The sequence below is a fragment of the Grus americana genome, chromosome Z, assembly GCF_028858705.1.
Source record: "Grus americana isolate bGruAme1 chromosome Z, bGruAme1.mat, whole genome shotgun sequence".
Lineage (NCBI taxonomy): Eukaryota > Metazoa > Chordata > Aves > Gruiformes > Gruidae > Grus > Grus americana.
The window spans coordinates 28825375-28846678 of NC_072891.1; the positions used below are offsets into that span (position 1 = coordinate 28825375).

General features: G+C 43.6%; 1 protein-coding gene across 2 annotated transcripts in view; it reads right to left on the reverse strand.

Annotated features, from left to right (window-relative positions):
• Positions 1 to 18727, reverse strand: part of ARHGEF28 (Rho guanine nucleotide exchange factor 28) — a 129982-nt gene extending 111255 nt beyond the window's left edge. For both annotated transcript variants that reach the window (XM_054810176.1, XM_054810175.1), the window contains exons 1-2: positions 18634 to 18727; positions 10458 to 10501 (exon numbers count right to left, since the gene is read on the reverse strand). In XM_054810176.1, coding sequence (XP_054666151.1) covers positions 10458 to 10490 — 33 coding nt within the window. In that variant the 5' untranslated portion in view covers positions 10491 to 10501; positions 18634 to 18727. The remainder of the gene's footprint in view (positions 1 to 10457; positions 10502 to 18633) is intronic.
• Positions 18728 to 21304: the final 2577 nt, after the last annotated feature.

Below are 21304 nucleotides of genomic sequence, written 5' to 3' on the forward strand. Positions count from 1 at the left end.
CATTCTTGTCAAAAGAGTGAGAAAAAAAGGTTCAGTGACCACTTGCATCACAGAACATAACCTGAAGGATGCTTCTAGCAAGGGCCCAGCACAACCTTGAAGAGAAAAGCACTAACAGAAATTTCCCAATGAAGACAGGTAAGATGCCCTCTTCTGATATGAAGTATCAGCAAGTTCACCACTTTGGTTTAGATGCATTCCCTTTTTAAAAGGAAAAATAAGTGCTGGTAGAGGCTATCGCCACCTTTTTGACTGCTAAGTAACCCAAATAAACTGGAAAAAAATAAAGTGTTCTGTTACATCCAAACTGATGACAAAAATACACTCCAAGCAAAAAAGAACAAGGATGGAAGAGATCCTGAGAAGTCAAGTAGCTGACTCCCCTGCCTCAAGGCAGGAGGAACGCTGCCCAAGTTACTCCTCAAAGACAGCTTTTGTCCACCCTATTCTGAAATCACCACTCACATGGTCACCTAACACACAACACTGGGAACTTCTTCCCACCCAAAAAAATTCCCTGCCTGGCCTCTCCCTCAGCTGGTACATATTTTGGCTTTTTTAAGGGGCTAACAAATCTTTGGCCATATAACATGACAGCTGGATGATACAAAAAGGCCAAAATCAGCACTTTGCAGCACATGGCCACTATTTTCTTTAACTCGTCACCAGCCATCTTAAAACTGTGTTTAGTGGAACATCAAACTGTGACGACAGGTAAAGCAGAGAAAAGTTTTCAGTGTCATGTATGGCAAAGTAATCAATACTTGTGGAGAATGGGATATCTTCTAATTCTGGAACTGTTGGATAGAAACTAAAATAGCCTGGATGCCTGTCCTGGTTTCAGCTGAGAGGGTTCATTTTCTTCACAGTAGCTAGTATGGGGCTATGTTTTGGATTTGTGCTGGAAACAGCACTGATAATATCGAGATGTTTTTGTTATGTGGACCTGTTGTTGAGCAGCGCTTACACAGAGCCAAGGCCTTTTCTGCTTCTCACACCGCCTTGCCAGTGGGACAGCTGGGGGTGCACAAGGAGTTGGGAGGGGACATAGACAGGACAGGTGACCCAAGCTAGCCAGAGGGGGTATTCCATACCATGTGACATCATGCTCAGCATAAAAGGGGGGCTAGCCGGGGAGGGGCGGCAGCAGCTCCAGGACGCGTGGCTTGGGGACAGTCCGGTTTCGGGACAGGTCTGAGCGTGTGGTCTGAGTTGTACGGTCCTTGGGTGAGAAACTGCATTGTGTATCACCAGTTTCGTATACTCTGTTAAGCACTGTTTTGTTTTGTTCTGTTTTGTTCTGTTTTGTCTTCCTCTCTCCTTTTGCTATCCCAGTAAACTGTCCTTATACCAACCCACCAGGTCTTGCCTTTTCCTTCCCATTCTCCTCCCCATCCCACTGGGGGGGAAAGGAGCTGGGGGGCGGGATGGAGTGAGTGAGTGACTGCGTGGTGCTCAGCTGCCGGCTGGGGCTAAACCACGACAATGCCTTTATCAGAAAGAAGGGGAGGGGGAAGGAAAAAGGAGAAGAAGAAGAAAAAAAATCTTTTCAAGCATTACACAGTGCCAAAACTTGTATTAACATTCTTGCTGGTCTGTCGTTAAAAATATAATTCAGTGTTTTGCTGTCAATGGCAACACAATTTATACTGATGCATGAAATCATACAGAGGAATTAAGAAACTTGGGAACAAGCTGTTAACATACACAGGTCAGAAATTAATTTGCCTTCTGCAATAAGGCATATTAACAGAAAATTAACATCCATTCTGACATGTAACTGTTAACTAAAAAAAAAAAAAGTTACCTCTTTCAGTTGACTTGATTTAAAATATATAAATCAGATTACTTATTATTCTCATGTCCTACATGACATCAGGGCTCTACTGTTGCAGACACTACACAAATACATGCAAGCACAAAGTCCCTGCCCAGAAAAATCCCAATCTAAGGACTGAACAGGATAACAAAAAATGGAGGAAAAAAAATACACCATGGGAGCAAAAAATGATCCAACTGCTGATGGACATGCTTTGAAATACCCATTCTTTTCCTTCATATCTTTTAAAATAGACCCTATTCTTTCACATGTATTTCCTCAGTCTCATTCTGGCAGCAACTATGCATCCAAACATAGGCCAGCCTGTGCACACTCTTCTGTGTGCCCCCATACAAGCCGCCCACGATGGACCTGACCAGGCTCCCACAGGGGTCAACAACAAAACACTCATGACTCCAGCCAGCACTGAATCAGGCCAGCGAACACAGCTCCGTGCATTAGAAAATGCACATTGGAAGACCAACACACATTTACATTTTAAACCACATTTCTCTTTTTTGTTTTGAAATCACCATCTAAGCAAGACAGTGTTTTCAGCCTGGTTGAACACACAGACTGGCCTGGGATATGGCCAACCGCACTGCAACAGCAAAGAACGTGAAAACAGAGGATGGGCAAGATGGGTTAGAAACTGGCTTCTTTCCACAAAGTGCTGGCTAGAAGAGACATATGACAAGAGCAAAAAATCCAAAAGCTGTATCCCACCATAAAAAACTGTATCCCTTTCCACCCCTCCTCCCACCTCAACTCCTCTTAGTTCAGCATGGAGGAACTGGGAAGGCACACAGCTTGGCAAGGTAGATGATCAGCTACTCACTTTGGGATCAATACTTAAGTCCTACTGTCACTTCCTACTCATACCATGCAAAAGCATGCTGGAATCATACATCAGTTTGAACTTCACTTCAATCATTTAGAAAACAGAACAACATTGTTGAATTACTTCTCTTAATTCTGTTTCCCAATTCCATGCACATGAAATCCATGCATTTGTGAAGAAGGTAACAATTACAGCTCATTTGTCCCTCCTGCTCTAACTAGGCATACAAATAGCATAATTTAGAAAGAAACATTTGGAATTTCTTTCTGCCAAATAAGATGATTCACAACTTTTTAACTGTCTCACCAAGTGTTTTCAGAGTCCCTCTGTCTATGGAGCTCTGAACGTTTTCCAGCAGATGTGCTAAATTATTCCCAGACCCACTGCTAGAGTGAAAAAAAAAAAAAAACGTTTATTTAATCATCTTTCGCATGGGCATCAGTGCAGAACTGAAAATTTCAGAAGTGTACAGGATTCTGTGAATATCAGAGTGCACTTTACCATTCAACATATTCATCAGTGACCTGGACAAAGGAACAAGTGTACCCTCAGCCAGTTTGCTGATGATACTAAACCGAGAGGAGTGGCTGACACACCAGAAGGCTGCGCTGCCATTCAGCAAGACCTGGACAGACTAGAGAGTTGGGCAGAGGGGAACCAAATGAAATTCAAGAAGGGCAACTGTAGGGTCCTGCACCTAGGGAGGAATTAACCCCAAGCACCAGTACAGGTTAGGGGCTGACCTGCTGGGAAATAGCTCTGCAGAGAAGGACCTGGGAGTCCTGGTGGACAACAAGCTCTCCACAAGCCAGCAGTGTGCCCTCGTGGCCAAGAAGGCCAACAGTATCCCGGGGTGCAGTAAGAGGAGTGTGGCCAGCAGGTCGAGGGATGTTATCCTCCCCCTCTACTCTGCCCTGGTGAGGCCACATCTGGAGTGCTGTGTCCAGTTCTGGGCTCCCCAGTTCAGGGAACTACTGGAGAGAGTCCAGTGGAGGGCCACAAGGATGATTAGGGGACTGGAGCATCTCTTGTATGAGGAAAGGCTGAGAGAGCTGGGTCTGTTTAGCCTGGAGAAGAGAAGACTGAGAGGGGATCTCACCAATACTCATCAATATCTAAAGGGTGGGTGTCTATGGGAAGTGGCCAGACTCTTCTCAGTGGTGCCTAGTGACAGGACAAGGGGCAACAGGCACAAACTGGAACACAGGAAGTTCCATCTCAATATGAGGAAAAACTTCTCCACTATGAGAGTGACTGAGCACTGAACAGGCTGCCCAGAGAGCTTGTGGAGTCTCCTTCTCTGGAGATATTCAAAACCCGCCTGGACACGATCCTGTGCAACCTGCTGTAGGTGATCCTGCTTTAGCAGTGGGGTTGGACTAGATGGTCTCCAGAAGTCCCTTCCAACACCTACCCTTCTGTGGTTGCCTTCAGCTGGAGCAATATCAACCAACACAGAGCACTTTGTAAAACTCTCACCTTTGAGGTAAAAACAGCCCAGACAACTAGAAGCTGCTGGCAGAGTACCAAATTAATCCAATCCCTGGATATGCATTAAAATCCTCTTTTCAAATTGAACTTTCTACCTCCCTTTGTTTTCTGATCTTTTCATTAGGGCTTTGACTCCTACTGTGAAACTTTAGTCTTTAATTTCCTCTGCTGTAGAACAGTCATGCATATTCTACAACTGGCCTGAAAGTAGTTTATGCAAATGTCCACTATGAAACTTTCTAATTATTTTTCCCCTTCCATGTCACTGCTGTGAAGTGTCCAGGGCTAATTCAACAGGGGAGCATGAAAGCCAGCAATGGGGCAAGGCAGAATGACCCCCGGCAGCTGGCAGGACAGAGCTTTCTTGCTTCATTCCTTGGCCAGCGCCAATTGGCTTATGTCTTTTTTTACTGGATAATGAAATGAGCTTATTTGTGAACTAAAACATTCTAAAATGAATTCTGTTTCACCATGTTTCCCACCCACAGAAATCCAGGTAGTTAAATTGTCCATCACTACAGCAGGCTTTGCTTTGAAGAAGCTTAAAAATCAGCCCAGGAATTTGCTGTTGTTGGCTGCGCCCCCTGAGTATGAAATATGTCCCTTATTTCACTTTCTCCTCTCTGTTCCTTACTTAAATACCTTCTACAGCCGAGGCACCTGTGTATAAGCAGACATATTTTCAACTGGGTCCCTGGGAATTATGCCAACTCATCCTTGAGGAACCACAATATCGCAGAATAAGAAAACAGTCGGGATGCTAATGACCCTGGCTGTAGCCCAGGTGTTTGCCCAATAACCCCTAAAGGGAGGGTATATCCTTTGAAAAAAGTAACAAAAGATCAAAAGAATTTCAAAATTGTTACTTAACTACAGAAGGAAATAAAACAGCATGGATCCAAGGGATAATTAACTGAGGTCGTAATACAGACATGCCTTTGTAGGGATAGGCTACAGGTATATTGCATGTGACAAAAAAGCTGCCAGATTGTCTTCCCCACACCAGCATTTAATTTCCGATTTTGCACTCCTACTCTCTCTTAAAAGAGTCAACCTCTTGGGCCAGCAGCTAACGTGGAGGCAGCAGGGAAGCTACACTGTCATCTCAACTTGCTCAGAGCAAGTCCACCTGGAAGGCCAGCCATGGCTCCTCCTCCTTCACTGCTACCGAGGCTGAGCTCCAGCAGTGCAATGGTGAAGGGAAATGCTGATATGGATGGGGCTTAGGTTTGCAGGTGCATATGAACTAGCATATGAATTCAGGACACATGGCCTCAAGTGCTCCAAATCTCAATGGGAACAGCCCTTGCCCACAGTACCTCCCACTTCACTGGCTCCCATTTATTCCTGCAGGGGAGATGGCTGTGAATGCAGACTCGATGCACCTCCCTCTCTCTGCCTCCATCTAAAGCAGCTGCACTCCCTTCTTTGGATCCATAAATGAGATGGGATGCACTTGCATCCCATAGGATGCACCTCCCCTGAAGGGAGAAGCCATAAGCAAGCTGTGTTAGAAGCATTTTCCACTTACCATCAAAGCAAAGCAAACTACTGTGCACAAAAATGTTCTTCATACAGATGTATTTAACTTCCAAACAGGTTACAGAGGAAGGATGCTGCCCTCTCCTAACACCTAGGGTAGGATCTGAGAAACCTGGATGAGACCATGTTTCATGACACCTTTCTTACATTTTACGCACGTTGCTGCACTTATATCACCTCAGACCTTTTTTGGAAATGAAGTTAAACATCATCTCCTGACCATAAAAGAGCATTGTGAGGAACAGTGCACTACAAAGATCAACAGATACTGACATTATTACAGTGATGGAAAACACAGTTTCCTAAAATAGAAAGCTTTAAGCCAACATCATATCACTTGGAGTAAATCACCAACCCAAACAAATAGCCAGACAAGCAAAGAACAGGCATGACCATTCAAACTCCATAAAGAGCACTAAGAGGAAACATGCTGGACAGAAAAAAGTCGGGAAAAAAGAAATCCTAGAAAACTTCACATGCTTGGCATTCTGCAGACCCAGCCCAGGCAAAGGCCATCACCAAGCTTACCCAAGGTGGAAGAGTCACTGGGATGCTCTGTGGCCGCGAGCAGCCTGGTGCTATGTCCTACCCTCAGGCCTCCTCAACACAGTCAGAGGAAAACCTGTGAATCCTCACCATTTGTAGGAATACATCGATACATCGGTATTAAACAGTGAACACCTAAGTACCCCTTCCTCCATGCCACCTGCGCTTCACCAAAGAAGCTGCAACAGCATCAGAAACAAAACCCAAGCCCAAACAACAACAAACCAGCAGAGACACTTAAGAGGAAGAGGCTTGGTGTAGCAGAATACAAGAGAAGTTAATTAAGCTTTGACCTCGAGCACTTTTAGCCAACTCCACCGTTTGTAGCCAAGAGCATGTGATACCTTAGGAAAGAGCACTTTGAGAATCGTAAGCAACATACAGTACAGGACCAAGTGGAAGTTTTATTTTCCAGGAGATCTTGAGTCTTGAAGCTGGGAGCTCATTTTTCTGCCTGTTCCCAGAGAATGAACCTTCAAATACTCCTTTGGAAAGACAGAATTGACATGTAACCTCCAGCATCATCTCCTTGGGAGATGAGGCCCCTCTGATGTCTACAGGGAACTGCTGTGGATATCCTCCATGGCTCAGCATCTCTTTATTACTCTCTGCTGCTCCCATGGGAAACATTCATCAGGCTTTCAGCAGAGAATAATTTACAAACTTCTGAGATCACTTATTTTCTGCTCATGAGAGCTGACTACTCCCACGGTATGTTTGCCCCGTGGCAGCAAGATATTTCTTTGCCAATGTCAAAGATCAATGTTGGTGATGAATAATATTTATTTAAAACAAAGAAAAAAAACCAAACAAAAACCAGTCACCTACCACTAAATAAGAAGGAAGGATTTTCCATGAGGGAGATTTGTTCTTCCGCACTAGTAACTGTTTTCAATAGGAGGAACAACTGCCATACATAAATTCTTTAATATTTAAAAATTGCTTCATCAAATATTTTGCTTTTTATCTATCATGGATAGTCTTTCTTCCATCTGCAATGAAACCAGTGGCTGCCTGAAGACAGCATGGTCTTATTCCATATACTGTGTTTAGTACATATGAAATGAAAAGACTCAGCTTGCTGCTCTCCTTGCAGAAAGAACTGGATAAATATAATTTTATCTGTATCAGTTAAAAAAGCATAATTTAGGAGGGCAAAAGCTATTCAAATTCAAGTTCTACTTAATTACACAATGCATTATTAGCAGCGAATAAAGAGACAACATGTATGACATTTCAGTTTATCCTTGGCTAGTCAATCCTGAAAATTAGACTGGCTTACAAGGAGTAATTTTATGATGAGGTTAACGGTATTTTGCTGTCCAGAAGCCGGAAACAGACTCCTCAAATTAATGGAAAAGCATGTGCTTCAAATATTTAATTTTCTGTTTCATTACCATTTTTTTTAAACTGTGACATTTATGTGTGTTGTAATTAGATTTTAATCGTATTGCTGCCACAAAAATTACATATAAAGAGAAGTGTATCAAAATAATGCATTTTTGAAATGGAATAATTTCATAGTGTATTTTTAAATTATATTTCACAAAAACTATATTACCCAGCAAGGTCCTTGAGCTTTCTGAATGCATTCCCTCTTATGTAACAAAAAAGAAATAGCCATCATTTGGCCAACCAGATTACGTGGTCTAATTCACATTTGCAAAGAAATTCAGTACTGGCAAAGTATGACAGTTTGAAGTAACAGTGCTGTATGGATGCATCCTCCAGCTGTGTAACAGCTGCTCACATACAGCAAGTCAACAAAGTACCTTGCATATAATATTTTAAAATGTGTATTATAAACACACAACTGCAGTTATTCTCAGATAATTTGACACGAAGTACAAGCCTCTCAGACATTCTTGGAATAAAAAAGAGTGCAAAATCCACTTGGTACAGATGCTAACCATGTTTAAATGCAAAAAGTATCCTGATTTTGGACCCAGGGTACAGTAGATCTCTCTTTCTTTCAAAGAACAAAAATCTGTGCTTTCATAGAGGCTGGAAAGAAGGGATTAATTCCTACCTTTTGACCACTTTCACTTTTCCTGCGGAAAATAATGTTATAACCATACGCTGACATTTTTAAAGTTGCATGCGAACAGTATGCAATGGCCATGACGTGGTATTCTGTAGTTCCACTGTGCCCTTTAAAAGGGGCTGGAACACATCAGAGAAATACCTGAATTCACTGCAGTGCAAATATTTGTTATGTTCCCTCAGTATTCCCAGGAGATGCTTTCTCTATCCCTGCTTATGGATGAAGATTCAAAAGATTTTAGGCAAGTTCAGCTAGCCAGAGAACTGCTTAATGAAAACGGTCTAAGGAACTGCACAATCAGAAAGGACTTTAACATCTAATTTAAATGCTGATTTGATTGTCTTCTCCAGCAAAGTCATGCAAATAAAGCAGGAGCAGCGGGAAGGAGTTTCCAGAACTCTTAGGACTGATGAAGTAATTGGACCCAACTAAAAGAAAAGAAATGCCTTGACTCAAGGACTTTTTCAAGATGGACAGACCTCTTTGATCTTCCCAGATGCACTGAGAAGTACTCAGATCAGGAACAATATTGTGACCGGCAAGATTGCAAAGCTGCAACATTTTCAGGCACTAACTCACCAGAGCAACTACATCAGATGATCAGTATAAGGTCTGCCAAGACCTCCCCAATTTTCAGATGAGGGTTGAGAGACAAGCTTGAATCTTTCTCAATCACCTTAGAGTTCACATAGCCCCTTCCCATTCCCTGCAGAAGCCCTGAAAGCTTTACATACCCTCATTCTCACACACACACACATACCCCCACCCACCCACCCCCCTACACAAAATATAGGAGGCTCTTAAAAAATGACTACAGTTCCAGTTTCTGGGAAACTCACTCCAGGTGCTTCCACTGCAAGTCTCTGAAAGTCCATGTTTCACCACTATCCTCAGGCTTGGTAAGACACTGGGGACTCAGATGAAATACACCACCTCCACCTGCTCCCCCCACAAGAAAACAAGTTGGTGACTGCCTCACAGGAATCCAAACCACTGTCACAGAGTTTCTAGCAAGTTAGGAGACCCCTCTGGGATTTACGCACCTGGGTTGGTGAGAGGCTGTGGACCACAACCAGCAAGTTACCAAAGTTCAGGACCACAACCAGCAAGTTACCAAAGCTCAGGTCCGGTACAGGCTCTCGTTTGTGCAAAGCTTAGGACAAATGTTCCCAACTAAAATCACGTTCTCACATCCATTGCTCTACAAGTGATTAATACCACCCCAGCTCTCTCTGCCTCCACCTGAGGGTCCCTAGTTCATAAGAGATGTATCACTATTAGTCCCCAAATGCACAGATTTGTACCATGCTCTTATTAACTGAAGTAAATAAAAGGTGGGAAAATTCAATCTTCCCATGTCGTGACTCCTCAGTACTAACCAACATCTCCCAATATTACGATGTCCACGGATTTACACAGATTTCACAAACCTACATCTGGTTCTCAGGGTTATAATCAAAATATTAAACAGAACTGACCTTAAGTATGATCCTTAAGGAGTATCACTTGTAATATCTTTCTCTCTACCCCAATAACTGTTTTTGCAGTGTCCATATATCCTTATCTCTTTTTATTAATCTTCACCTTCTTTATCTTCCATAAGAATTTCCTGTGAGACATGGTATCAAATGTTTCAATTTCATCAACTTGGACTAAGCCCATTGCACTGCCCTTCTCTAAGTGGTCAGTTGTCTTATCATGGGAAGATAACAGACCAGTCTGACGCAGCCACAGTTATCGTATCGTGGGAAGATATCTTATCAGTCTGACGCAGCATGATAAAACCATGCTGAATTTTATATATTAGCACCATGTTCTTGATTATTCTTTCTGTCAAAATTTGTTTTTACAACCTTGCACCACGCAACCAAAATCACATGAGCAGGCCTCACAAACTCCTCCGCCCCATTGCCTTTAAAGATATTGCATATAATTTTTGCAAGCCTGACAATGATCATAACGGAGAAATAATTTTAAACTTACTTTGGAGAACTGAGCCACAGTACTGAAAACCATCACTCCCAGACATGCCTGCATCAGACAACAACATTTAACAGCCTGTGGTCTCAGACAACCAGAGAATGCTTTTTGGTTTCATTCACCCTGCTTTTGAATGAGCCGTTACCCAAAATAAAGAGACTCTCCGGGCAGAAGCCTAGTGTTGTAGAACTTACATAAAGAGGTACTTCAGCGCAGCTCAACTCCATTGTCACAGCATCTAGAAACAGAATAAACCAATGGAATTATTACACACCCATCAGGAGGTATTGATATCATTAAACCCCATTCATGTTTGAAAACTAGGTTGACATCTTCCAGAATTAGGAAAAAAAGGATATTAAGCTTATCAGCTATCCAGCTGCCCCATATTTCCCCAGAATGAGGACACGCTGGTGTAATGATGCCCTTGTGAGGCTGGATGGAGGAGGGGTGGCTGCTCTTAGTTAACATGCTGCGTGCTTTTCACACAATAGACACAGTAAACAAAACAGGTCAGGCTGAGCCCAGCCGCTGAGACATTCATAGCTGCAGCAAATGAAGTAGTTGGAATTGCAGCATTTCTTACCTCTAGAGGCAAAAAATGGAATTTGACCTCACCATGCAACTTTTACTCCACACCAATATCCCAAGTGTCTGGTGCTCATCTTTTTGCAATTTCACAGAAGATATCCTCAAAGCAGGTCACCTTAACTACCCTAAACAGCAAGCTACTGATACAAGTCATCTCTGCAATTACTATAATTACAGTCATCACAGCAACCCTAATTTCTGTTATTGTATTTCCAACTCACTACATTCTCAAAATTCATACTCTAAAAATAATATTCCTGTCAAATGATAAAAGCATACCAGAAACAACTCCACATCTTTAAAGCACCAAGGTGGGCTCAATAACTATGCACAAGTCTTCTTCCACTTGCTGAAAGAGGGTATGAAAAATGAGAGTCTGTCTTAAGAGGAGGCTGTCTCAGCTCAGATGTGGCCTTGTTTTTACAGCTGAACAGTTTCCAAGAACAACACAGTTGTGCAGCTCATTGCTTGTTAATGCATAGATACAGCCTGCTGAGTCAGATAGGATTTGAGAAGTTCTCTGCTTACAAACTGCAGAAATTAAATGCACAGCTTCAATGAAAACCAAAAATTACTCACCCACTGCCCCAGCACACAGTCCTTTTAAACCACGAGTTTGTTAATACTCATCTCCTGGTGCCCATCAGTTCATCTACATTCACAAGTACCTACGTTCTTGTGCTTTAACTTCAGTATGATTTTAAAACAGAAGGCAAAACCCTTTACAAAATCACTGGCCACAAATGTTCAGTCAAAAAACCCCAAAAATCTTTCATATTGTAAGAAAAGAGTATCAAGGCAAACACTAATCCAGCCAGCCTAGTCAGCGACAAGACTCAGACGGAGGAGCTGAGGGTTTTTTTGTGGAGGGAGGAGTTATCCCGCAGCTGACTCCAAGGTGTCTCGCTTTGATAGACAGAGACAAAGCTCCGCAGTTTCCACCAACAGGATCCTGAACCCAACTTTAAAAGTAGTAGCATGGGAAGTACAGTCTTGTTTGTACAGAAGAAAACAGGGTTACAAGAGAAATTAAGAAACCATAACATTAATTCCACAAGCAGTATTTTAAGGTGGAGCTTTTCACAAGTGTCACCTTACAGAATGGATGAAGCACATTAACTTCTATCCCAGACCTGTCACCAGCTCACAATTACTGCCACACACAGATTATGTATATACAGGGTGTCACTTCATGGTTGGCTAAAAAGAGAGATATGCCAGCCAGCTGCTTTACACCATTGCTCTGTTCCGCTGCATAAAATCCCTTCACTTGCAATGGTTCTCCCTCTTTAAAGGAACACATCCAAACTAAACTCCACCATCTCCTCTGCAAGAAAATATGAGCACATTCAAATCATCATGCCATGCCAACAGAATAAGACATACTTCTGGTTACTTCTGTCATACGACAATCTTGACCTCCAGAGCCTCAAGTATCTCAACATCCTGCTCTGCAAAAATGAGAAAGGCAGGTATCCAGTCTAGTCTACCTATTCTACTGCAAGCATGCAGAAGAAGGCATAATTCATCCCTTCCTTTGGGGAATTATCATTGCACCACCAATAGAATAAACTTCTTTTGCATTGGATAATACAAGCACAACTCATTGGAGAGATGATGCCATCCTGACTTCAGCTCCCTTTGCTTGTGTCACATTGTGGATCCCATGGGAGCTTATGTGTTCAGAAATACTAAGTACCTAGGTCCATATGGATCCTGAGTGGAAAAATAACCTGAAGATTTAGCTCATCTGAAGCAATCAATGTTTTCCATAGAGCACTGACAAATTATGTTGAAATACGATCAGTACTTTTGACATGTGCTCACCTGACAAATCAGCTTATGATGGTGTTTCCTGGATACAAAGGTGTATCTAATGGTAGTCTTTTTGCTTTCTGCAGAAGAACCAATACATGTCACTAAGGGACCTCTTCTGCTTTTCTCACGCTCTCAAGAGTGCAGGTTGTTTAGAAAAAAGCTTTACACGAATGGCTCACTTCCTTCGTCCATCAGGGGCTTACAGTAACTCAGCTTGGCTGCTGGAAGTGGCTGGGAGGGGCAGGAAGAAGAAGAGGATGCACGTAGGGAGGAAATACTCAGCTCTGGCTACGAAGCAGCTCTTGTGCAACCTCCGTTTCAGAGCAAGGGACTGAAGGAGACACTATCACGTGCACCCTACTGCTCACCTCCTCTGTACGGCAAAGAGCTGCTCAGCTCCCCAAAAAGTAGGGTCCCCAGTGCCCAAGAAGTGCCATGTAGACAACCACTCTTGGGTGCTGAGGAACAGTCCTACTCTGCACAGCAAGGGCAGGGTTGAGCTGCCCAACATCATGGATACACCACAGGTGTGAGAGAGTTGGGATTGTTCAGCCTGGAGAAGAGAAGGCTCCAGGAATATCTAATTGTGGCCTTCCAGTACCTGAAGGGGCCTACAGGAAAGCTGGTGAGGGACTGTTTATCAGGGAGTGTAGTGACAGGACAAGGGGTAATGGGTTTAAGCTGAAGGAGGGTCGATTTAGATTAGATGTTAGAAAGAAATTCTTCATTGTGAGGGTGGTGAGGCCCTGGAACAGGTTGCCCAGAGAGGTTGTGGAGGCCCCATCCCTGGAAGTGTTCAAGGCCAGGTTGATTGAGGCTTTGGGCAACGTGGTCTAGTGGAGGGTGTCCCTGCCCGTGGCAGGGGGGTTGGAACTAGATGATCTTTGAGGTCCCTTCCAATCCAAATCATTCTATGATTCTATGAATAATTGCAATACACAGAATAAAACCATTGCAGGAGCCACACGGCCAATTTCTCCCTACTTAAGTTCAGTATGTGTAAGAAACATGAGCTTTTTCACAGTCTCAAACAGTAGGCAGGAGGAAAAATCATAGAATTATCGAGTAGAATCATCAAATTGTTTAGGTTGGAAAAGACCTTTAAAATCATCAAGTCCAACTGTTAACCTAGCACTGCCAAGTCCACCACTAAACCATGTCCCTAAGCACCACATCTATGCATCTTTTAAATACCTCCAGGGATGGTGACTCCAGCACCACATCTATGCATCTTTTAAATACCTCCAGGGATGGTGACTCCACCACTTCCTTGGGCAGCCTGTTCCAATGCTTGACAACCCTTTTGGTGAAGAAATTTTTCCTAATATCCAATCTAAACCTCCCCTGCAGCAACTTGAGGCCATTTCCTCTCGTCCTGTCACTTGTGACTTGGGAGAAGAGACCAACACCCACCTGGCTACAACCTCCTGTCAGGTAGCTGTAGGGAGCAAGAAGGTCTCCCCTCAGCCTCCTTTTCTCCAGGCTAAACAACCCCAGTTCCCTCAGCCGCTCCTCATAAGACTTGTGCTCCAGACCCTTCACCAGCTTCGTTGCCCTTCTCTGGACACGCTCCAGCACCTCAATGTCTGTCTTGTAGTGAGGGGCCAAACACAGAACACAGCACTCAAGGTGCAGCCTCACCAGTGCCGAGTACAGGGGGGTGATCACTTCCCTACTCCTGCTGGCCACACTATTTCTGATGCAAGCCAGGATGCTGTTGGCCTTCTTGGCCACCTGGGCACACAACTGGCTCACGTTCAGCCGGTTGTCAACCAACACCCCCAGGTCCTTTTCTGCCAGGCAGCTTTCCAGCCACTCTTCCCCAAGCCTGTAGTGTTGCCTGGGGTTGTTGTGGCCCAAGTGCAGGACCTGGCACTCAGCTTTGTTCAACCTCATACTGCTGGCCTTGGCCCATCAATATTTCATACTTCTCTTCCATGTATCAGTTCAAAGATAACAAAACATGAGGTCTTTGAACCCTGCTCCTTATATTTTCCTTTCAGACCATAATCCCATACCTCTGTGCCACAGACCACTACTGCTGTTTCATAAATTGTAAATCAAAGACTGAACATCAAAACTGTCAAGCTATGTAAATTAAATCCCCAATGATGCTTCACAGGTGCTTTGGAATTAAATTTTTCCTTTTTTAATTATCTTTTTTTTTTGATGATGGTCATAATCAAACTCATGTCTATAAAACACTGAGAATTACCGTCTTATTACCACCATCAAGACAAGCACATTAAATTGTTATTTCTGATCAACTGGAGCAACAGGAAAGCAAGGATGTGTCCCACCCAGAAGCCAAGAAAAGGTAGGTAGGAATCCCCAGAGCATCATTTCTGATACTTTAAAATCTAACATCCTTGTCTAAGCAAAATACCTTGTTCATTGTAAAAGTCTAGCAGCACACACTTATTAAGAGGTCTTCTACCGAGCTCTCTTCCACTGGATGACTGTATTACACATCACCATTTTCACTGCTTTATTATTTTTTATTATGCAATACCCCATAGGAGGTAGGTGCCACATCAGCCCACAGGACAGCCTCTTAAGATGGATACAAATTACTGTACATACTGTATTTTAGCTTCTCAGATCTTAAAAAACTCTTCAAAAACAGTGAGATTCCATCGTGGTGGTCACAGACCAGCCAGTTTCCATTCATAATGTTCATCCCACTGCTTCCTCTCAACAAGCATGGCAACTGAACCAAACTGTATTCTTGAATTTACAGATTCCATCTGAGTTAAGTTACGTATGTATACATAAAGGTTCACTCACACCTTCCCAAGCACCAGGAGCCATGCTGACCAGCGATCACGTCTAACATGGTACAGAACACTCTTTTACATGCGGATCCTTGCTCTGGACCTGATTAAAAGACCTTGGAGGAATTAAATGAAAGGAAAAAAGCAGCAAGCTGAAAATACACACATAATAAATACCACACTCCCAAAGCCAGAGTTTTAGACCTTTACAGCCAAGGTTTTTGACATGATCTTTCATTTTTACACTTGGCTCTCCTGAACATCTAGAGCATGGGGGATATGCAGGGGACAAAGCATAACCCTCAGCTAGCAGCTTCACAAGCACATTCATTTACTGCCTTCTAACAGTATTCAAACTGAGAGGTAAAATAAACCCTTGCCTCTTAAATTTATCATGAAGTAGCCTGCACTAGTGTTGATTACTTCACCACACATTAGTTGCTCATGAAGCAAGTGAACAGAAGAAATGCAGCTAAACACCTTTCAAAATCTATCTTCTCAATAATTTGAGACAAAAAGAAACTTAAATCTTCCTCCAAAAAACATCACCCCATTCATGGCTATCATATTTCTTTAATTTGTTGAAGCCACAGCCATTTTGTGCTCCTTAGCAGGGAAAATATTTAGAGTCTCCAAAAAGGGTCACATTTTTTAACCTTTTAAAAATAGATTTGTGTTTTAAAACACAAAAACACTCTAGAAAAATGCCTCTTAGACAGAAGCCTGCTCCTGAGGTTGGCAAAATGTACTCTTTATGCATTCCTGTATTAACATTCTTAATGTGGCATTTTCATTTCAACTGAAAATAAAATGGGGCTCTAGATTTTAGAAACCTTAGAAATGTGAAACATGGGTTATACATTACTGAAAGCCAAAAATAAAATCACATTTATATGTAAGGTCACAAAAACAAAATAAAATCTGTTTGACACCATCGCTGGACATCTGTCTCATCTCCCTTACTCCTTTTAACACGCATTTTGACAGAGATAGTAGCTTTATAATAATGAATTTTTTAATGGCTTTTAGAATTGAATACCCCATAGTCTGGGCACAGTGAAGCCATGAGACCAGAGCAAAAGCAAACTCTTTAAAGAGTTCTTATGGCACAGTTGTACAGTTTACTGACAGGGGAGCAAAGAAGTGGACCTGAAACATCTGGTTCTACAACTGTATTCAAATGTATGCTCCCATCCTATCTGTGACACTCATCATCACTCAGGCTTGGCCATCCACCAAACTGCTATGACTAACGAACAAAGTTAGGGGACATACTGTGTGTTTAATGACACTTTTGTAATTTGCATTCCACCTTCATGAACACCTAGAAATGCACAACAAACTCTACAGCCATTAAGAGATGATGATAAGCCTGAAAGATACAACTCACACAGCTCAATGAGTCAGTAGGGAAATCTGTACATTTTTGAAAATTCTGTAATTTTTGAAGAATTTCAGCAGACAACATTGAGAAAAATTCCAAAAACATTTCTGAGAGAGGGGGTGTGAAGATGCTACAGATGTGGTAATATTCAAGCTAATACAGAAGAGAAAAAAAAGGAGTGCTCCAGTCAAAAACTATGAAAATTCCTGATGCAAAAGACTTCTGTAGCTTCAATACTTGGGCACAAACATGCATGGTGATACATATTCCGCTTGCTGTTCTAGGTAGCACCTTAGCACCTAAAAGACTCATTTGTAGAAGGCACAGAGAATGTATGTTCCTGCCTTGAGATTACCACATCCCTCATCTACAAATGGGAAATCATGATGTGTAGGTGCCAACTGGCTGATGTGTGGCCATGCAGAGAGTTGGGTTTTGGCTGGCAAAACCAAAAACTGGAACTGGATCTTCTGAGTCATAGCCTATCCTTCCTATATCCTGGTACAAATTCTCCTTACAAGTGTTATTCAGATGAAAAGAATGTCGGTCCATTTCACACACCATACCCTTCTGAAATGGCCCCACAAAGGAACTATTCTCAGGGGAGACAATGGGAACTTCTCCTGAATAACAGCAGCAGTTTCAGATTGAGAAAAGGAATACTCCTCCCTGACATTACATAACAAAATGTTGGCAGAAATATCTGATTTACAAGTCAACTGAGAAGGCCAGATGAGTTTCCTGGTAGATTATTATTAAAATACATCTACGTGATCACTTTCTTTGTTGCACTTGATACTCAAACACCACTTTGGAAAAAGAAAAGCACTTAAGTACTCAAATCTTTTCACCAGATTTTGTCCTGTCAATTTTTCATGCTGAATTCACAGAATACAGTTCATTTGCTACCTACGTGGAAAAATCCCTCTTACTCAAATGCCTTCTGAAATCCTATTTCCACAAAGCGTGGCAGAGAGCAAATTATCTCTACCACAGAAAAAACTCGTGTCGTCTATTAGACTTTCTATCACATTCGTGTGCCTTGCAATCAGGAGAACTACCTCCGGTTTTGTATAGGATCAAATACAGAAGCAGGAGTAAGTCCATAAAAATGAAAAAGCATGTTGGAGCCTTTTTTCTGTACAAGAATCACTTGTCCAGGTTGAAAACTTGTGCAACTCTAAGCTGCACACACCAGTGTCCCAACAAAATGCTACCAAGGACTGCTTGGAAAGTTGTTTCTCAGAATTTTACCGTTAGAAATGTTTTCATTTCCTTTACATTTTTTAGTTGTTAAAGAAGTAAACACATTTAAAACTTCTTTTGCGCCGCCCAAAAAAGGCAAGCACTTTCATGATTAAAACCCAATACCTTGTCCACTTAGGGACTGAAAAAACACGAGAGGATCTTACGGCAAAATAATGAACAAAAAAGGGAAAAAACCCATATATGTACCAAAAAAAAAAAAAAATCTTCCCTTTCCCCTACTGTGGCACTTTGAAAGGTAACTGACAGCCCACGGGAAACGTTTTCCCCGGACACGAACGGAGCCCGCCCGGGCGTATCGCGCACACCGGCGCCAGGACCGCGGCTCAGCCCGCAGAACGCCAACGCTAACGTCGCCGCCGCAGCTCCCCGGGGCTTGATGTCGCGGCCCGGAGAAGGGAGAGAGCAACCCGCCGCCCCCAGCCCAGCGACGCCCCCGGCCCCGACGCCCACCCTCACCCGGGGCCGGGGGCTGCCGGGCAGCAGGTGCCGCGGGCCGGGCTCGCTCGTCCGCCCCGAGGGCAGCGTCCGCCTTACCTACGCGGGGCGTCCCGGGCGAGGCTCTGCCGCCGCCGCCCGCGCTGCCGGGGAAGGAGGCGGTGCTGCCGACCCGCCGCCGGGGCCGTCCCTGCGGGAGCCCAGCGGGGCGCGCCCGGGCCCGCGGATGCACCGCCCCCGGGCCCCGGCAGCCCGTGGGGCGAGGGAACAAAGCCGCGCTGTGATGGCCCCGGGCAAGGGGGAGGCTCCCCGGGAGCGGCCCCCGAGGCAGCCCGTCTCCACCGGCAGCCGTAGCCGCGCTTGCTCGACGGGGCGGGCGAGAAGGCGGGACCCCCGCGGGGAGCACTGCGCGGCCCCGACGGCGCCCCAGCCCCGGGAGGGGGAGCACCGGCCCCCAGCGCCTTTCGGAGGGGAGCGCTGCCCTCTCCCGGCCGGAGCGCGGCTGTAGGCGTCAGGGTGCGAGCCCGCCGGCGGGGCGGGCGGGGTCGGGGGGCAGCCCGCGGCACCCCCGCGCAGCAGCCGGAGCCCTCGGCTCCTTCCCCGCCCGTCGGGCCGTGGTCCTGGAGCCGGCAGCGCTCAGCAGGGCGCTGCCCACGCAAGGGGCTGATGGATCGCAGACATGTTTTATGCGGCATGGTACATTGGTCCCGACAGACCACACCATATTTTGGCTTTTCAGCTGCTGGACATACACAATACAAAACTTCAGCTATCCTTAAAATCATCTTATAATGTTGACTCCCTAAGCTTATTCTGACAACCTGTTTCACCAGTAAGGACAGTAGAGCACTGAAGATGTGGTGTTGAGTATCAGATTGGGGGTAGGGACTTACCAAGTTCCCTCTCGCTGCACTGCAACTTAATTCATGACCTGTTTGCAGCAGGTGCACAGCATACTTTCTTTGTAACAGCGGCATTTTAGCACAATGCTGTGGGGACGAAAGTTTATGCAAGTGCCATAAGCAATGCATGAAAGAATTAGTGTTTTACTGTGAAGCAGCAACTGGAACACTAGGAAGGTGTGTATTTCCTTAGTATCCCAAATATGTGGGAAACAGAGAATAAAGGTAATCAGAGGAAGAGAAAAGATGAGGCAGGTGGATCTGTTCAGTCCAGAATTGGACCTTAAGTAGGGTCTAAGTATTAGGGTTAAGTAGGTAAGGCGGCCGCTGCCCCATTTAAAATCGATTAAGCCAATAATAAAAAAATATATCCAAGTCCTCTGAGAGTATCATCTGAGATGAAAGCATGCTCTATTGCCATACCTCTTTTCCATCCTATACTCCTCTCCCATACCCACGAGGATACTTGCAAGTCCTGACTTTTAACCACTGAAAACCACTTAAAATAAGAATAGTAAACACATTAACTTTAATAATCTAGGTTGATAGTTTTAAAAAAATTGTACGTAGGAAACAGCAACACAATTCACACTGACATTTCCCTTAGCTGATATTCAAAGGCCTACATGTTGCATTTTCAATTAATAGAAAAGCTATAACCAAGCTGGTAAATACACTGAAAGTTCCTGGTTAGGAGCACAAGATCGCAACCCAACTCACATTTCATAATCAAAAATTCAAGCTTCTCAGTTATCATGTTCTTACCACATGTCTTTAATGCAATTAAACCTCTCTAATTCACTTACTTACCTTCATCCGTCTAAACACACAATAGTTTCACTAGCATTTTTAAAAAGGAGTTATATTGGATTGCTGCAACAGAGCACAGGTCATGAAGGTACCTCCCTGAAGAAGAGAAAGAAGCCAAGTAAAACCCCATCACCCCTTGTGTTTCAGCAAGAGTTTCATGGGTTTACATGGTGTGTGTCCATGTCTAAAATTTGAAACTTTTCATTGGTTTGCTTTGGGTGGCTTATCACACAAACATCTGCACAGAGCACAAGGAAGCAGGGACTCTCTGTGCTGTACTTGTCAGAACAAGTCCAGAACAAGTCCACAACAATGAGACTGAAAAGGTAATATACCCACTGGCAACGGTGCAATGAGGACTTTGGAAAGTTAAATTTGCAAGGAGAAAAAATAAGAGATACAAGTTGATGGGGTGCAGCTAGGTTAGGGATGGCTTGCAACCATCTTTCCTCTACATCCAGCCCCAGCATACTTTACCAGAAGCATACATAAAGATTGCTTTACTTAGTTGCTGTGTTCACTTACCACTGAATATAGAAAGCTGTCCAAGAAAAGAAGACAAGCATAAGTGCATCTACAGCAGGTGGAGACCCTCAGGATTTCAATTCCAAATTTTCCTAATTGAAAGTGTTATGAAATTAACTAGTTAGGGGTTGTAATTTAATTTACATAATTTCCAACACTATGTACTATTACTGTAAGCTATGGACTTAAACCTCAGTTCCAGAGGAAGCCACCTCTTGCATTTCTATCATGCAAACAAGGATTTAGGTAAGCTTTTTGTATGTGTTGGGACTATGCATGCAATATGACAAGTAAAATTTGCTAGACCACATTCAAATATCAAAGGAAAAAAACCCACATACCTTCAGAGACTGTCTTCAGATCAGATAGAACATCCCGCCATCAAAGTAATCATTGCTGTCCAGGACTTATATGTCACTGACTAATGTTTACTCAGTTTTTAATGATGCACAGAATGGTTTCTGCTTGAACAGATCAGTTATTAAAAACAGCTTAAAGCAAAGAATCTGTGATCTGCCAACTACTACCTCAAT